Consider the following 17,297-nt stretch of genomic DNA (forward strand, 5'->3'; position numbering starts at 1 on the left):
AAAATACTACTACTCTCTCTATACTACTACAAGGTTTGAAGTGAAGCACTGGTTTTGGGGCTAACAGTGCTGCTATCTATTTTCTTACTAGAGATAGGTGGTGTAGGAGGATGTAGAGGAGTTGGTGAATCCGGCTCTCCAGGTCCTTTGGGTTTTGGAGCTGGAATGATTTTCTTCATCAGAGGGGGTTGTTCAGTGCGGTTGTTCTCTTCACGCTCCTGCCACTGAGCATAATTATGGTCAAGCGAAGGAGGCAGCACTGCATTCGGCAACATACCACTGCTGAAAATGCAACAAGGAGTCAGCTGTCAGACCTGGCTACACCAGATGACCTTGTGCACTGTATTGCTAGCAATATTGACATTCAACATACAGTAACCACTCATTTAATTACTCACAGTCCACACATGCTCTCAACAAAGACTATGACCAGTCACTTAAATTTTAAGGTTTGTGATGCAGCTGTTTTCTTTTGAGGATAACAGATACAGGAGAGTCACATCAGATGAGGATAACGAGGAGAGGAGGAAGGAAGGACAGGGCTGACAGGCCGACACGCAATATGCTTAGTTCCAAACAATGCTTTTGGTTTCTCTGGTTCATAACAGTGAAGCGTACATAAAACGAACGTGACTGCTGTTTTACTTTTTGAAAACAACCACTACCGCCACAACCACGACATCATAAAAAAAACTCCAACCCCACAAACAGGCTCTCTTGATGCTTTTTGCTTGGACAGCTGGCGAACCACAGGATATCACAGTCAGATGCAGAACAATTACTTACTTGCTTGTTACTTTATTTGGCTCCCAAAATCTGGACTTTTTTACACTGAACCATGGAAAAACACGCTCCATTTGCTGAAAGAAAACAACATTCCACTAGAAATGTTATACAACAAAATGAAAAAATTAAAGAAATTTGGCCAAGATCTCCTGTAAATGCACTAGTAAGATTTCATTAACACCAACAACCCTGACAAGGTTATTTTATTCTTGAAAATATCCATAATTGACCCTTTGAATTCCAACAGCTACAAACAGTGGTATAATACAAAGCAGATTTCAAAATAACTGTAGTCCTGCTCACCCGAATAAAGAAGGACTTGACCATGCTATTGGCTTTTTTAACTTCTGGCTGCCCTCCATCAGAATTAATGGCTGCTTGAATTATCTTCACAATATCATCACTAAAATCCAGCTGCAAGAAAACCACAAAATTTTGCATCAGCAGGATTGTCTTATGTACAGCTACATCATCCATTAACTTTTAAGGCATCAAGTGAACTTCCAGATGAGTAGAAGACTGAACCAGAACATTGACTTCAGCAGAAAAATAATTTGGCTGTAAAGAAGCAAGCAGCTCTGTGCATTTGCAAACTGGCTGGCAGAATTGCTGCACAAACCAATCCATAACTTTAAACTTTCTTCTTCAACCAAGAGTAGGCTGATGACAGATTTTAAATCAACTACGCTAACTACCTCACAAGAATTTGGTCAAAAAACTAGCAACAGCACGTTTGCAATGGACATGTCTCCTCAAGACTACAAGATGTGTAGAAGGAGGAGGGGGAAGAAAAAGTAATAAATAAATAAATAAAATAATTTTAAAAGGCCACTCCCTACAAGGAAACTGATCTGGTCAACACTAGCATTTTATATAAATGACCCCTAAACAGATCATCCCTGCAAACGTGAATTAATTGGTTTCCAGAAAACTGACTACCATCAGTGATATTTAACTAGGCTTTTTGCTGGAATCTGCACATAAAAGAATGACCTATTCTGTTCCCATGAACATAAAAGACTAAGAGCAAAAGCAGTTTAACCAAGTATCACTGCTGGTTAAAGAGAAGCATACGACAGTGTAAATTACATGTCTTTGGGCCAACATTAACATAAGTGCCAGCCAGAATTATTTTTAGCAGTACATTAACCTGTTTCCTTGTTCATAAAGAAAAGGCTTAAGCATGCTCAGTTATAAATACCACAGGTCATAAAGCAGTTCAGAGGCTATTATTAGAATAGAGCACTACAACTCTGACATACCACAGAAGTGTAACCTCCTTGATCCATTTTTCTTTTTACTCCTTCCAGATCCAGAGGTTGCTGCTCCTCCTGTTTACTGACTTCTGTTAGGACAGGGGGATCGGGACCTTCAGGAGAGCTTCTGGATGGTATACTCTCTTCTGTCTCAGGATTTAAATCAGGTGGTTTTGCTGCCTGTTAACATTAGCAACCAGACAGACAGACATTGGCTATTGAAGCGTGGCTGCTACTCATGATGTATTCCCCTGTACGTTCATAGGGGCAGAGATTCTCATTAACACGAAACAGAGGAGACTCAAGTTCTGAATTCCCGTCCAAAACGCAGGGACGGAAATAAAAAGATTTTAACCAGCTTTTTGCTGCTACCTGTAAGGCACACAGCAGGACAGTGATCAGACATGAGGATCAAACTCATTTTTCAGAAGTCCTATTTCTGAGTATGTTTTTCAAGACTAAATGTATTTCACCAGAGACCTAAATTGCCCCATTCCTTGAATAACTTTACCACCCTATTTTTCTTTTATTCTCAAAAGTCATAATCATAGATACCCACTTCTCTATTCCCATAGTAATGAACAAAAAATTTTAAAAACAAACAAAAAAAACCAACATGTATTTGTGATTTAAGTACAATAAAATTTTGAGTATGATGCACAGCAATACCAGAATTAAATCAAATGCCAGGCAACACTTCAAGCTGGACTATAATTATAGAATATCCTGAGTTGGAAGGGACCCACAAGGATCATCAAGTCCAACTCCTGGAAACAGGAAACGAGGCTTCAGCTTACCTGCCTATAACGCAGCAAGTGGCTAGTAGTTCTAGAGTTCAACAGGGCTGTTAAAACCTGTTTTAAGGAAACCTGCAGCTCCTTTTCCAGTGCAAGACGCCATTCTGCAGGATGCTGTTCTGTACAGTTAATGCAGGTGTATGCTACACTCTCAGGCAAGTTAGAGAGTATCTCATACATTTCATCTGGAGACAAAAAAAAGAGAAAATAGTAATCTGAACTACTTTACTGAAGGACAGATACTGGGAAAAATCCCTACTCTGTATACCACACTTACTGTTCAAATCAAACACCCTCTGTGTAACAAAAGCATCTTGTGTAACTTATCGCGTGATGCCGCATTTGAAACAAGTCCTAAGCTTTCAGGATGTCACTGATATATCATTCCACTCTATAGGTATTTTTCAAGCAGATCACAACAGGTAAGGGTGTTAATGAAACACTCAAGGAGAAAGGCCTAAAATTGGATTGCTTTAGTCTATTTGCTGCCCCATGTACTTTAAGGATGAGGAGATAAGAATTTGACTTACCAGAAAGGTTTTCGCATTTGGAGTGGACCCAGCGGTCACATTTTCCACATTGCATCATCTTACTCTCATAGTCATCATCATCATAGCATTTGTCACAGAGAGGACAAAAATTTCCTGAAAATAAGATACGATTTTACCAGAAGCTCAACTGTCACGCACACACCTTAAAGGCTAGGTGGTTACTTACTAGTGTGCTAAGAAATAAGCTCTCTGAAACCAATACAATTGCATCTACTTTTACAACGCTGAAATCAATGGCCACAAAAAACAAACAAACAAAACCCCTGCCTGAAAGACTGGTTACCCGCTTTTTTGTGGGGTATGATGAGACTAATAAAATACTATATGAGCTAGCTTTACAGAGTAGAATGAAAATTGAAAAGATGACATACAGGCAAGAAATAGTCAAGATTTTTTACCCTGAGATTTTTCCCCCAGTGTGTGCCCTCCTAGACTCAAAGGCCTTATGCACAGTAACTAACATAAAGATCAACCACTTTACAATAGGAAATGTGCTGTCTTTAAGCCAGAAGACCTTTAAAATACCTTTTTCCTCAAGTGCTGCTTGAAACCGTGGATCAACAGGTCTGTAATAACTGCTTTATCCGGTATAGTGCTTAATTCTGAAGTCTCAAATTCTCTCAATAAAACAATAGCGACTTTTCGTTATGCTCTGTAAAACCATGAACATGGTTTTCCTACACAAACAATACTGCTCCAATTCATGGCCCCAACACTAGGTTTCATTTCTGTTTGTACCAGTGATAAGCTCAACAACCTGAGGCCCTCATTTCAATCTACACTGACATCATCTCATTAAAGGACAGAATCTTAAAATGTACCTGCTGGAAACAACCACAATTTTACATACCTTTCGCAAAGAGTTTGGCACAATCATGACACAGTGAAAAGTCGTGAGACCACTGCGCATCCCACCCCTTCCCTGGTGTTGTTGATCCACAGCTCTTGCAGCGAACACATTTGGTACATATCTGAAAGATAGATATGTTTGGCAAGAGTTATTTGCTTTTATCCAATGGCTTTTATTCTTTTGTATTAACGATACATTTCATAATTTTATTATTTAATGAGTGCTGATAGCTTATACAACAGAACAAGGAGTTTCAAACACCAGAATTTCCACTATAAGGAGAAGGGCTCCCTCCCTTTATGATAAGATGGTGCTGATGCAAAAAGAGGAAAAATAGTGCTTCACATTTGCACTTAAGAAAATATCAACATTCCTTTCGCATAAGAAAGTATATATAGTTATGACATTCCTTCTGACCCAAAATATGAAGTCTTATTTTATCAGTTTTCCAACTCTGAATACACCATTAGTGTTAGAAAACACTTAAAAATTATTAGCAACAAATATATTATAGGCAAGGATTTTGCACTTGTTTAGAACAAAAACTTGACAGACACAAAGCAGGGCATGAATCCAAACTGCCTCTCAATACCACTATCAACTGGTAAGTTTGTTAACAAAGTAAATGCTTCCATTCTGAAGAGCTTCTTCCATGTTCTCCAACTATGATCAGAAGAATTACTATAACTAAAAAAGGTGTAATGCCTTTATAAATCTGCTTGTTCAAAACCCATCTGCTTTACCACAAGCCACCTCATCAAGAAGCCTATTCCCAAATGCATCTTCCAATGCAACAGGCATCCTTCCTTAAACTGATAAGCCAGTGCACTGGAGCAAGTCAACTGCAGCACTTTGGCCTGTAGCATTATGATCAGTTAAGTCAATCATCCCAAAAAAGAAATTTCAAAAAATCTTACCCAAACTTTCTTTTTCTTGGTGGGTTTTGTTGGGTAGTTTGGGCCCAGGCACTCAGGGTGATAGCTGTTTCGGCACTTATTGCACTCCAGCAGCTGCTACAAGAATAATGGGAGAGAGTATTGGAACAGAAACCCTAAAAAGGATGCAAAATCTTGGACATTTTCATTTTACATTAGATCCCTTATTTAGGGAAACAGGAGAAGTTGCAACTAAGTGAACTGAGATAAATTCACAGCCGCACACAGCAGTCTGCACACAGAGTGTGAACTCCACTGTCTACTGTCCGAGTTACCAGCTGAGGGTCAGAGCAAAAAGCTCTGGCAACAGTGCAGAAAAGGCTAGCTGGGTCGCTTGGAGGTTGGGGTACCTTGGTGGCCTGGTGCTGTCTCCCACACACGTGGCAGAACTTGCAGCGACGACAGCACCAGTTTTCCAGCTGGTCCTCCAGGGGCCGCTCGCTCTCCTCTAAGCAGAACTTGTGGAAAGGCTCACAACAGACCTGACAATACACAAACTGCAAGGGGGAGAGGGTGGTTTTAGCAAGTCAAAACCTTTTCTTAATTCCCAAACAAGCCTGCTTGCACTCCTTACTACTTTGAATTCTGCTTTACAGCTGACAGTATGAGAATATCTATTAGTATATTTTATGGGGGAAACTGAGTGTGTACTTCAGATAACCTAAATACATGCCTGTCTACACAGATTATGCATCTACCAGCAAACAGGAGTCTGGTACCTTTTATCTACGTGCTCTGAGTATTGGTAAGGGCCTACAGACTTCTTCAGGATTTCCCTCCCTCTCTGTAACACAAGCCAACCACACCCAAAGAAACATTTAGTGGACAAGGAAGGCACATACAGAGCAAAGAGACATCTTTCCCTCTGTTTAGTTTATATGGGCCATTTGAAAGCTCAAAGGATCCTCTACAAGGACAGACATACTAGAAAAAGAATAGTCCTTAGGGCACAAACACTGCAGGCACAAGCAGGACAGAGGAATTGTTTGTTCACTTGAGCAACTGACTGAGAAGGGCATGGCTCCATGTGCCACTGGATCTTCATAATCCTCAAATGCATTGATGTTCACACGAAGAACTTAACCCCATTTTCCTTGAGTATTGTTCGCCTTTTCTAGAGCGCTAGCATCACCTTCCCAGGATAGCTAGTCTGAAAATTTTGAGAAGTCGCCTATCTTTTCCTGGAAATGCATTTAATAAAACTTAAGCAAAAATTCGGCTGTTTATACAGCACCAAAACCTTGCCGGTCACATTTCAGTAATGGTCTGCAACTCTTAGTAGATACAGACATACCTGGGAAAATCAACACTGCCTAACACCATTTCAACAAAACTGAGCAGTTTTTCTAATTTCAAGTTAACAGAAAGCAAAAGCCACTGCTTTACCTCTGCTGTGGGATTCCAAATTACGTTTAAGAAGAGATGCAGGGGGCTCTTGAAAATGCCATTCCTTATGTCTAATAGAGTTCACTTCTAAACTAAGCACCACAGAAGTTCTCAAAGTGAATTCAAATACCTTCCATTTTAGTATCTTAGGGCAGAGTCTAGCAAGGACAGATTTACAGGTATTATTTTAATTTCTTCTGTTTTATAGATTATTATTATTATTTTTTTTGTAACAATATGGTGCCGTAACTAAGTCATCAACAGCAGAACACAATGCTTTACCTCCACATGTCCACTGCTGGCACAGAGAAAACACACCACCCTGGGAGTAATAGGTACCGAGGTCACGATGCCTAACCCACCCATCTCCCAAACATTCTCCACTTCACAGTCCTCCTGAAAGTACAAAAGGATACATCACCATGCAGAATAAGGAAATACCACATCAGTATAAAGAGCTCACATTGCTGTGTTATGCATTCTGTTTCTGTAACTAGGTGTTCTAAAACAGAAATTATTTTAACTTTTATCTTGGTTATTTTATAACATATATTGCAATAGTTACAACTTGGTACTGTTCTTTGCAAGAGAGTTCAATAATACACTAACTTTCTCTCTACAGAAAGCAAGCCTAAAAAGCATGACAAAGTTTTTCACAATTGCACAATTATTACTAAAAATGAAATTTCAGAATAATTACACTTTATTAAAACTTCATATTTGTATAAAACACTTATGAGATCTCACTCTAATCTCCAGTATTAACACTTATAGATGGACTGAAAAATTGTTAGGAAAATGTTAAATTTTATTATTTCAACACTGTTGTTCAAAAAAAATAAAATACATGATTTATCAGTTTAAAACCCCAGATATACCCAAAGTATTGTGAATTACAAATTACTAACATTTTCCCCAAATCTTGTTGACTCAAGTTGAGGTAAGGTTTTTATAGTTCCATCTTAATGGAATAATTCTTCATAAACCTCAAATTCTTGCTCATCCTCACATTGAGGGTTAAGGTTTAAAGCTTTAAAGTGTCTCTTCATCCAGTACTCTGATTATAAGAAAAAAAAAGGCATAACAAACTTCTAAAAGTCAATCACGTCAGAAAGATTCCTATTTACAATTCTCACTGAATGGGACCAGACATACAAACTTAGAAGTCACTGTCAGCATTCTTGAGGGACTCTACTTCCAGTTTTTAGAGTCAGTTAATATTCAAATACTTAAAACATTTTGTCCTCTACCTTGAAATCCACTCGGATTCTGTGGACTCCATCTGTAGGTGGCTTTTGCTTGGAACTGCTCCCATTAGTCAGAGTACTGAGCAAATTCAGCGTGCTGCTTTCTGGCTTGCTTATAGGAGGGGGCTTTTCCTAGTCAAGTAAAGGAGCCTGCATTAATCCCAACCCCAAACATTAAAGCTTAAACAGTATTTACATTAAACACTACACATAATACAAAAAATACAAAAAATAAGAAAATACAAAAAAAAACACCCCAAACCAAGAACAACAAAAACCCACAACCAAACCATCACAAAATTAATGAGTTGCAAGAAAGTAACCATTTTGCAATCAGTTTTAAGAGCATTCCACACACAATTATATTTCTAATTCAATTTGCTGCATTTTCCCCTAGCATCATGTTATTCTCTATATTATCAGTGCTTTTTTTTTTTTTTTTTTATTTTTAATTTCCTGCAGTAGGGCAACTCTGGGTGTAGTTAGTACCTACCTATATACATTTATCTCTGAGATTTAAATATATGAACCATTTTTTCATAATGAAGTTGTTTCTAAGACAAAGGTAGTTCTTTTTTTACTTATTAATTTTTTAATGGACAACCTAGCCTTCACTCCACAACATACAAGTCTTAGAACAAATTAACTCCTAAGCTGAATATAGACATATGGCAGGTAATTTTGTATCCACATACCGACATAAGGTAAAGCCTAATGTTTGTGTAACTTGCTCAAATCACAGGAATCTACATGTTCCTCTTTGATAGGATTGAAAATGTCTTTCTTTTTAAATACCACAAAAGATCTTGAGTAGCGTTAGGAATCAAGCTAGATCAGTCTTAAATCAGCATTCCAAGGAAAAGCGGCAGAACTGAATTCCTATAGATATTTTAAGTACAAAAAAATCTGCAAAAGGGTTAAGTAATACAGTCTTACTTTCTAGATAGACAAAAGATTCAGGTTCTCAAAATTTATTGACTGTGTACAAAAAGCAGTATTCACCTTTTCTTTTGGTTTCTGTTTCACAGGGAAAGTTGGACGGGGAGCAATTTTTTTCTGTTTGTTTTGTTCTGTGCCTAGGAAGGGGGGAAAAATTATGAGTATTTCAAGTAACTAACAGCGACCTGTAGAGAAGAAAAGGGAAAAAGTCAGCTGTGTAATGAGAGATGAATTTTAGACTGGAATTTTTCCATCGTCTTTTGTGGTCACCAACTATGACTGGGGCAGTCTCTGCAAGGTGTGGCCAGTCGAACTTGCTCTGCTATAAGTCTGAAGTGTTCCAGGTGTAAAGCAACAGAAGTCCTGGAGCTGCCTTTTTGTTCACTTTCCATGCTGTTCTGTACTACGTGCAATAGTAGGTTATGTTTTTGTAGTAGAAAAAATTACATTCTTGTTGTTTCACATTCAGACTGTAAACAGTCAGTAAACTTAACAGTATTGAAAATATACTTCAAGATTGCCAAGACTAGATGACTAAAAATCACTTTAAAGGTGTTCATCTTTCTTCCCGTCCCAATATATAATGTAGTACAATAAAAGAAAGCCAGTTCTAAGCAAAATTCCCAAAATAATTTGCTTTAATTTCACCAGGTCATAAAGCATTTATCAGCTTTAAAATCCAACAGATTTTAGCAGTATTACTACTGTTACTTAACATGACTCAAACATACTGAAGATAAACAGTCCCATTTACCTATTTCTGGCTGTGGAGTCTGCTTTTTCTTAGGCTCAGAAGTGGTAAGTTTAGGAGCTTCTTTTTTCAAAGGTCCTGAGCTTGGTGGCTGAGGAGGGAGCTGTACTGGCTGAGATGTTTGTTTGCCAGTCTTTCTGGCACCAGGTGCAGGGACCTGTTTGGGCTCCGACAGAGGAGTAGAGGAATTTCCATCCTCATGTTTCTCCTCGACTGGCTTACGAGCAGGTTCACTGCTCTTCTTTATGGCATTGTCTTCTCTTGATAAAACAGTTGGAGGAGTTTGTTTCTGTCCAGAGTCCAATTGGTTCTTTCCAGAATGGCTTTCTTTCTTTTCATTCGTCTTGGATTTCTTCTCTTTCTTTTTTGCAGCTAGGAAGAAAAAGCATCAATAAATTAAAGCAGATAGAACTGTGCAACTTCGAGTAGTTCACTGCACTTTTAAAATTAGGAAACAGACATTTTGTTTCTTCATTCCACTGAAGAAAAAACTGTACTCATCCAAAAAAATTGTCAGTAAAATTAATGTACTTGTCTTATATTACAACCTGTGTTCTAATACTTTGGGCCTCTATTCTGACAGACTGGTAAGCAAAGTACTTATGTGGTAATGCAGATTCACAGCTTAACTGTGCAAAAGAGAAAGCCAACTTTGCATGGAAAAGTTTAGGGAATTCAAGACAACCACCTGGCCACTGTCACACTAACATGCAGACCTCCAGAGGTCTAGCACCAGGATGCAGGGATTTAACAAAATACATATGATGGTTCACTTAAGCCTGATGCCAGAGACAAGGAAGTGCCAAGAGATTTATCAGTCCCCATGTCATTCAGAAACATAGAAATATCTGAGAATTGGTTCACCTGAAGTGCTGAGGGGAGACTGATCAGCTATCCGCAGCAGTTCCCTACAAAAGGGAGGAGAAACTACAATTCTAGTGCTGAAAAAGACAGTTATGGATTATGGACGCTGTCTATACTCACGTTTCTCCTACAACTTTCAGGTGACATCAGCAGAACAGACAGGTTCCCTGTTAACATTTAATTTCAGACTGAACTTTTATAGCTCAGTGTCGTTGCAATGACAGCATAAAAAGCAATTTAAGGTATGAAAATTTCTTTCTTATCCTACACTTGAGCCAAATCTTTCAGCCTACCTTTAGCTTGCTTCTGGAGATACGCTTTAGAAGGCATCCACTGTAGATTCTGACATTTCCTCATTCTACAAAGAAAGAATATGTTGTGTAATCATAAATTGGAAGAAAAATGCAAACACTAAGAGAGAATTCCATAAATATTCAATGTGATTTTTTTTAAAAGCTATCATCAATACACTCATTTTCTTCAAATTATTTTTCCCTTCTTCAGAGATATTTAAAAGAGTATTATTTTCCTGTATTTTCCTTTTTGTTTTCTGAACTCTCAACACAATTTTGCAGCTAATAAAGCTGCTTATGTAATAACTGATTCGCTGATAAATCCCCTATCAATTCCATTTCTTGGGTATTGGCATAGGAGTAATACCAGGGTACTTCTAAGAACTCTAAAACCACATCAAACTCTCCCAATAGTAGTTTTTATGTAATCCACAATGAGGTCATTTCAGCCAAAAAAATAGTTGCTCTGCTGATATGGAGTGGGATTGGATTAGGTGTAAGCAAGTTTTTAAATGTTCAACTCCTATTTTTCTTATGTCTCATTCCAGATGGTATTCAGTGCTATGCCAGGTTCTTCAAAGCGGGGAGAATATGGGGAGAATAAGTTGTAAGTGAACTTCAGAAAAAGAAGGTCATAAAAAGCACACCTTGATCCTAGATCTACACTCCTAAATTAAATTGCTTTTAATTGCTTTTTACTGTGATCCATCCTCAGCCCAGGCCAAATTCATTCCAGGCCTGCACTAGAGGGTTAAATCTGGTGTTTCCTACCTCAGAATGTGGATGTGCTTATCCTACTCCGCATAGGAATTAGTTGAAGAATTTCTCACATGCACAAACTTACTTGCAGCACTGCTTCTTTATATTACGCCCACCAAACTTCGGTTTGTCCAGACAGTTAGTACAGACACCACAGTCCTCTGGAACCTGGCAGCCTGAACACTGCCCACAGCGCCTTGACCGTCGACCCTTCTTCACTGGTGGTTCTTGCTGTGTCTTGTTTCTGGTTACCGGCTTAATTGGTTTGATAGGTGGAGCAAGAGGTTCTGCCTCTTCAGAGCCGGCTATTGATGACTTATCTATCAAAAAAAAAATTCTAATGTGAATTCACTGAAGTCATACAATGTTTCAGAAGCATCTAATGAGCTAATGGAATTTATTCTATTAAGCGTAAGTTCATCTGCAGATCTGCAGGACCACACAAGCTGTGTGTGCGTGTATGTGTACATATCACAATACACTTGTAGACACAGCCCTAACTAACCTAATGTGTATCACATAGCACTTTTATAAAAATTCACAATGGTTAAAAGAATTGACCCTATTTGAGTGGCATTTTAACAAAAAGCCCAGATCAGTTTAATATACTGTCCCCTGTTAATTGCTTGATATCCTCATTTTTACAGGTTCAGATGTAGCCATATTTATTATAGATGCCACTAACCCAAGTAGTCAACAAAGCAGACTTTCTATGAATCCACAAGTGAAAACTGGAAGTCTTAACCTACCATCATTCCCCATGGAAGACAGTATCTTCTCTCGCTCTTCCCATGGTAAGGCACTCAGAGTGGGCATGTCGTCAGGAAACACGGCTCGCTTACGACCCAGTGCAACAGCTGCTCTTCTGCAAACATGTTTTATTCGTGGTCCTCGGACTGACGTTTCTGATGAATCACTCTCTTGTCCCTAGATTTCAGAATAAGAAAACAGACAGTATTCCTAAGAAAGGTACAAAAATGAGACTGGGCCACATACAAAAACTTCTAGATAACCTAAAAAGAGTTAAATTATATATTAGCTTGCATTTTGTAAGGGTCAAGATAGAAGTAAAGACTATCAGCCTTCTAAGCCTTGGATATCCAAGGGAGGATAAACTCAAAAGGACAAGAAGTTTTACTCATTTGGAATTACAAGGTAAGTTTCTACCTGTTAACTGGAAAGTGAACTCACTCATGGAGCCGTATGTTATTAGGGCACTGACATCAGAAATTTAGAGTTGACTGGAATTAGGATAAACAGACTAACACTGAGCATTAATTGATCTGTCTGAAGATCAATTTTGTAGCAGCAAACCTTTAAGATGAGGGGATAGTGTTTACTGAGGTGATAAAAGAAATGTAGCATTTTAGTACCATTTTCCACATTTTTAACATAGGATTCTGACATATTTCCTAATAAAAGAACTCCACCCGAAGAATTAACTGCAAGGGCTTGGGCTTCTTAGTATAAACATGCCAGGCGTACAGAAGCACGCATTTATTCTTTCTGGGGACAAAAGCTTAAGAATTCTTTATTTAAAATATGCACTAATTTTTAACACTAACATCATGTGGGAAAGTGAAAAAAGAAAATACTCCCTGAAAGTATATTTCTATCATAAAACATCTACCTTTCCGACAGCTAAAAAGGACTGCAGAAGAGGGTGGTTTTGGGGTGGGGGAAATGGGGAGAGGGAAGAGAAGACAGCAGTAGGAAGCAGTCCTCCAATCAGATGCAAAATCCCAACGGATTTTACTCCTTCCCATTAATAACAGATCAGATCATCAAAAGGTAAAGTTACAAGAGAGAGAGAGACCAAGATCAACTCATCTTTAGAAAGACTATTGCAGTTTGCTAGAACCATGCTTTTAAAAATGCCTATTACCCTTGATGTTTACTTTGCTTAGAGTTATACAGAGAAACCTAATAAACAGTTCCACTGTACTGTTCTCTAAAAACGCATGCAGCTCCCCCTTGAACTGACTATGCAGTAGCTTTCTCTCCCCCTCAACTTCTGCCCATGCCTTCTCATTTTTGTATCATTTACCATCTGTTGCACTAATGGCTACTTAGCTTGGCATATTAACTCTTCACATTCAGGACACGAAAGATACTAGTGATTTTCAGTGCAACTTCAAAAGAAGATGCCCTCTAGCAAAAAAAAAAAAAAAAAGGAAAAAAATACCTGTGCTTTTGGCTGATCTGCTTGTTTGAGGGACTTGCTCTTCTCAATCTTGTACAGCTGGGCTTTTGCTTTTTTCAGAAGACTGGCTACCCTTTTGTCAGTCATTGGCAGTTTGTCTGCTTGAGCCAACATAGAGCTGATGGAGGAAGCGGAATGTTTAACAGTGCTTGATGAAGGAGTAGAGAGACGCAGAGCTTTTTCTTTCTCCAAAGACGGCACAGTGGGGCTGAGGTCCAGATCTGATTTGTCTAACCCCCCTCTACCTTTCTTGGATGTTTTGGTTTTGATGGCTGTTGTATCTACCAGAGCAGCAGTGGAAACATCTGCCACGGGATCTATTGCTGTAGACTTCCTCCGCCCAGCAGTTTTTTTTGCAGAAGATGATGCTGCAGCATCTTCACTGACAACTTTTTCTTTGGGCATTTTACCTACAGGAAACAAAGCAGAGCTACTCTGAATTTCTGACCCTTTTCTCCTTTTCTCTTTCCTTGACTCCCGTTTGTTCTCCTTCTCTCTCTCTCTGTCTTTCTCTCTGCTCTTGTCCTTCTCCACACTTTTATCAGCGTCTTTATCTTTGGACAGTTCCTCTGTTGCCCTGTCTTTGTTTCTGCCTCTCTCTGTCTGGGGACTTGGAGTGAACCAAGGAAAGAGAGGAGTAGGACTACTAGATGAGAAAGGCTCTGCTGGAGTGCTAGTCTGCTTCCTTTGTCTCTGGCTTCTTTCTGCTGATTCCCCAGACTGCGTTAGGGAATGGGAAGGAAAAGTAAAAGTTGAATTTAAGGCACTAGTGGCAAGAGAACTAACAGAAATGCTAGTTAATGAGGAAGATACAGAAGACTGTGGGGTGAGAGTTGTCAGGTCAGAGGTACTAAGTCTCCCACTTCTTGTCCTCATGGAGTGCGAAGGAGATCTGGGTTCTGAGCGGATAGGGCTAAAGACTTTTCTCTTTCGTTTCCTAGAAGAGACACCTGTTGCAGAAGTTCCTGTAGTGGTTCGACCAACCGATGAGGGCAAAGTTACGGATTCAAAGATTCTGGAGTGGGCCTCGCTTGGAGTGAATCTCGGAGCTCTCAGCAGAGGACTTCTCTTGTGCATATCAAATCTTGTTCCAGAATGAAGAGAAAACAGTCGTGCTGGAGCTGTAGCACCTGGTGTTGAGAAGCCAGATGCAAAGCCAACATCCTCTGGTGTTAGTGGTGGGGGTCTAAAGTTATCAAATATTGGTTTGCGAATAAGACCCTCTTTGGCATATTTTGCTGATGAGAAGTACTGTGGTTCTGACCTGGAATGCTTTAGAGAAGTCCACCTAAACGTTGGCTCTCGCAGAATTGATTTCCGTTTCTCTTGCATTGGTGCAGCAGAAGTAGGAAGAAAGGGTGAGGCTAATGGTATGGTAGGAGGCATGAGCCAAGGAGTACGGTCTGAGATGCCGGCAGCGGGTTGTAGTGGTGGGGGAGGAGTGAGCAGAGGGGGAGGAGGAGAGGACGACGACTGCTGCTGTGGCACACTTGGCAAGGCTGACAGTTTTTTAGCAGTCCTCTGGCCAAAACTTCTTTCTGTTATTGAAAACCTTCTGTTTCTCCTGTCACTGTTATCATTCTCAGGGGACTGAGAAACAGGCAGAGGTGTGTGAACTTCTGGAGTATTACTTCGTTCCTCAGAAAGTGTCTGCATCTCCTCAGAAGCCTGAGAGTCTGTAGATGTATCAACGCTAGGGCTGCTGGACCGCGAGGAATCTGAAGACATCTGAGATGAATGCTGAGAAGCAGCACTGGATTTTTCACTGGATCCGCAAGAAGTAGCGCTGAACCTGCTGTTTGGTGTGGATTCTAGTCTGGATATTTTAATAGGAGGGTCATAGTCTTCATCTTCAATGAACCGTTTGGGTGTTTTAATAATCCGTGAAGAGATAGCGCTTACGACTGGCATAATGAACTGTCGGATATTTTTAAGCTGGGTTCTCCCCTTTCTGCCCTGCAGTTTGGCTGCTTCTTTCTCAATCTTTTTTTGCGCCCCCTTCTTAGCCCTCTGCAAGAGTTGCTTAGCAATTGTTGCATCCGTCCTTTTTGTAGAAGGTATAATCCTAACAGGCTTAATCCTGCGCGGACTCTGTCTGACAGCAGTCTTTTCTTCTTTTGTAAGAGGTGGTGTGCCATCCTTTTCTTTACGTATCCTTTGGGGTTTCTCCAGCTGCGAATTTACGACTAAGGCTGAGGAAGTCTTTAAACGTTCAGAAGACGGTGGCCTCCCTCTCCTGCGCACAATCTGAACACTTTTCCTCCCAATCTGAAGTTTTGCCCCAGGCTTAAATTTAGATTTTAGTGGAGAGAGTTTACTAGTTCTTAATTTCTTAATTTTAGTTGCTTGCTGAAATGTAGTGGATGGTGACCTTTTGATTTTTTTCAGGCTCTCTTTTTCTTCTTTGCTTCCCTTCTGAATATCTGATGTGCCTTTTACTTGTGACAATTTGAACTTCACGCTAGTAAGTGTTGGAGGTCTTCCTCGTCTTTTTTCCCCACTTTTCAGTTCCTTCTTCTTTACTTTCTCCATGGGTGTGGTTTCAGACTTGCTTGAAGGGGAACACACTGATGAAGAGTCTGATAGTACAGCTGAACTTCGGTCAGAACTGCTCCGGGGCCTCCCACGAGGTTTTCGTGGACTAGATTTAACTACGAGGAAAGCAGAGAATGCAGAGGACACATTAAATTTCTCTAAGTATTGGATCAGCTTTATCCAGGTCACACAAGTATTTACTCTGCATAAATCATGACTCACATAAATTGCCAAAAACTTTTCAGTTCATCAACAAATAAAAATTTTATTTTATCAATCCATGTAAAGACTTCCTTCACAAACCTCTTCTCATATAAAAGGAGATTTAGATAATTTTTTTAAAATGCAAGCTTGCTTTTCTACAACAACCATATATGCCACTGCACAAAACCAGTATCAATACAATGGTAAAAGAGAATGATAATTCATAAGCAGATTTGTAATGTTTCAAATGCACTAAAAAATTATTTTAAACAAAACGGATCACAGTTGAAAGGAAAAAAAGTCCTTCTTCACTAGTACCATCCATCAGCACTGCTAATGGATATGTCAGTACGGCAAGAACAACATACAGGGAGAAGTTGATGTAAGGTATCTTACTAAAAAATGGTATTAGTTCTGAAATACATTTAGCATTCATGACTGCACTAGCAATGATCAAGCAGATGTGCATGCCTTGATTACTCACCTCTACCAATGCATTTCAACCCATAACCACCAACCCAGCTATTCCAGTTCTGGGTCTTCACATAGCTCTGACAATGTATTTCATTCTTCATCTGAAACACCCTATTAGTATGGCTTTCCACAATAGAATTCGCTGGCAAGGCCAAACCAAGTAGAGTATTGTGGTGAGAGCATTTATTGACAAGAATCTAAATCAAAACCAAACCCGTTTGTGTGCACCCCCATCATGATTTGATCCGACATCTAGAAAGTTTCTTGGAAAAAATACAACAACTTAACTATAGCTTATCCTTAAGCGTTCTGTATTTGTTTTATTAAAAAAAATTGAAGGTTCCAGTTACAGGAGATGAGTGTATTGAAAAATATTAAAATGTTCAACATGGGATTTTTTATTACTGTTCTTTAAGATTAAATTGTTCCAACTGCATCTTAGATGGAATTTTGTAAAGAAACATTTA

The 17,297-nt window shown here is 39.3% G+C and overlaps 1 protein-coding gene across 3 annotated transcripts in view; it reads right to left on the reverse strand.

Moving 5' to 3' along the window:
* The window catches only part of KMT2A (lysine methyltransferase 2A), a 50,648-nt gene that overhangs the window by 20,582 nt on the left and 12,769 nt on the right, over positions 1-17,297 (reverse strand). Inside the window, exons 3-19 of one of the 3 annotated variants that reach the window (XM_083808264.1) lie at positions 13,600-16,268; positions 12,164-12,341; positions 11,500-11,734; positions 10,656-10,720; positions 9,502-9,870; positions 8,811-8,884; positions 7,812-7,940; positions 6,844-6,957; positions 5,526-5,672; positions 5,158-5,250; positions 4,241-4,361; positions 3,370-3,483; positions 2,840-3,024; positions 2,049-2,222; positions 1,090-1,200; positions 787-860; positions 89-282 (exon numbers count right to left, since the gene is read on the reverse strand). In XM_083808264.1, the coding sequence (XP_083664390.1) occupies positions 89-282; positions 787-860; positions 1,090-1,200; positions 2,049-2,222; positions 2,840-3,024; positions 3,370-3,483; positions 4,241-4,361; positions 5,158-5,250; positions 5,526-5,672; positions 6,844-6,957; positions 7,812-7,940; positions 8,811-8,884; positions 9,502-9,870; positions 10,656-10,720; positions 11,500-11,734; positions 12,164-12,341; positions 13,600-16,268 (5,046 nt within the window). Of the gene's footprint in view, positions 1-88; positions 283-786; positions 861-1,089; positions 1,201-2,048; positions 2,223-2,839; positions 3,025-3,369; positions 3,484-4,240; positions 4,362-5,157; positions 5,254-5,525; positions 5,673-6,843; positions 6,958-7,811; positions 7,941-8,810; positions 8,885-9,501; positions 9,871-10,655; positions 10,721-11,499; positions 11,735-12,163; positions 12,342-13,599; positions 16,269-17,297 lie in introns of all 3 variants that reach the window. The other 2 variants (XM_083808265.1, XM_083808263.1) reach the window with 2 other exon arrangements.

Source organism: Anser anser, assembly GCF_964211835.1.
Source record: "Anser anser genome assembly, chromosome: 22".
Classification (NCBI taxonomy): Eukaryota; Metazoa; Chordata; class Aves; order Anseriformes; family Anatidae; genus Anser; species Anser anser.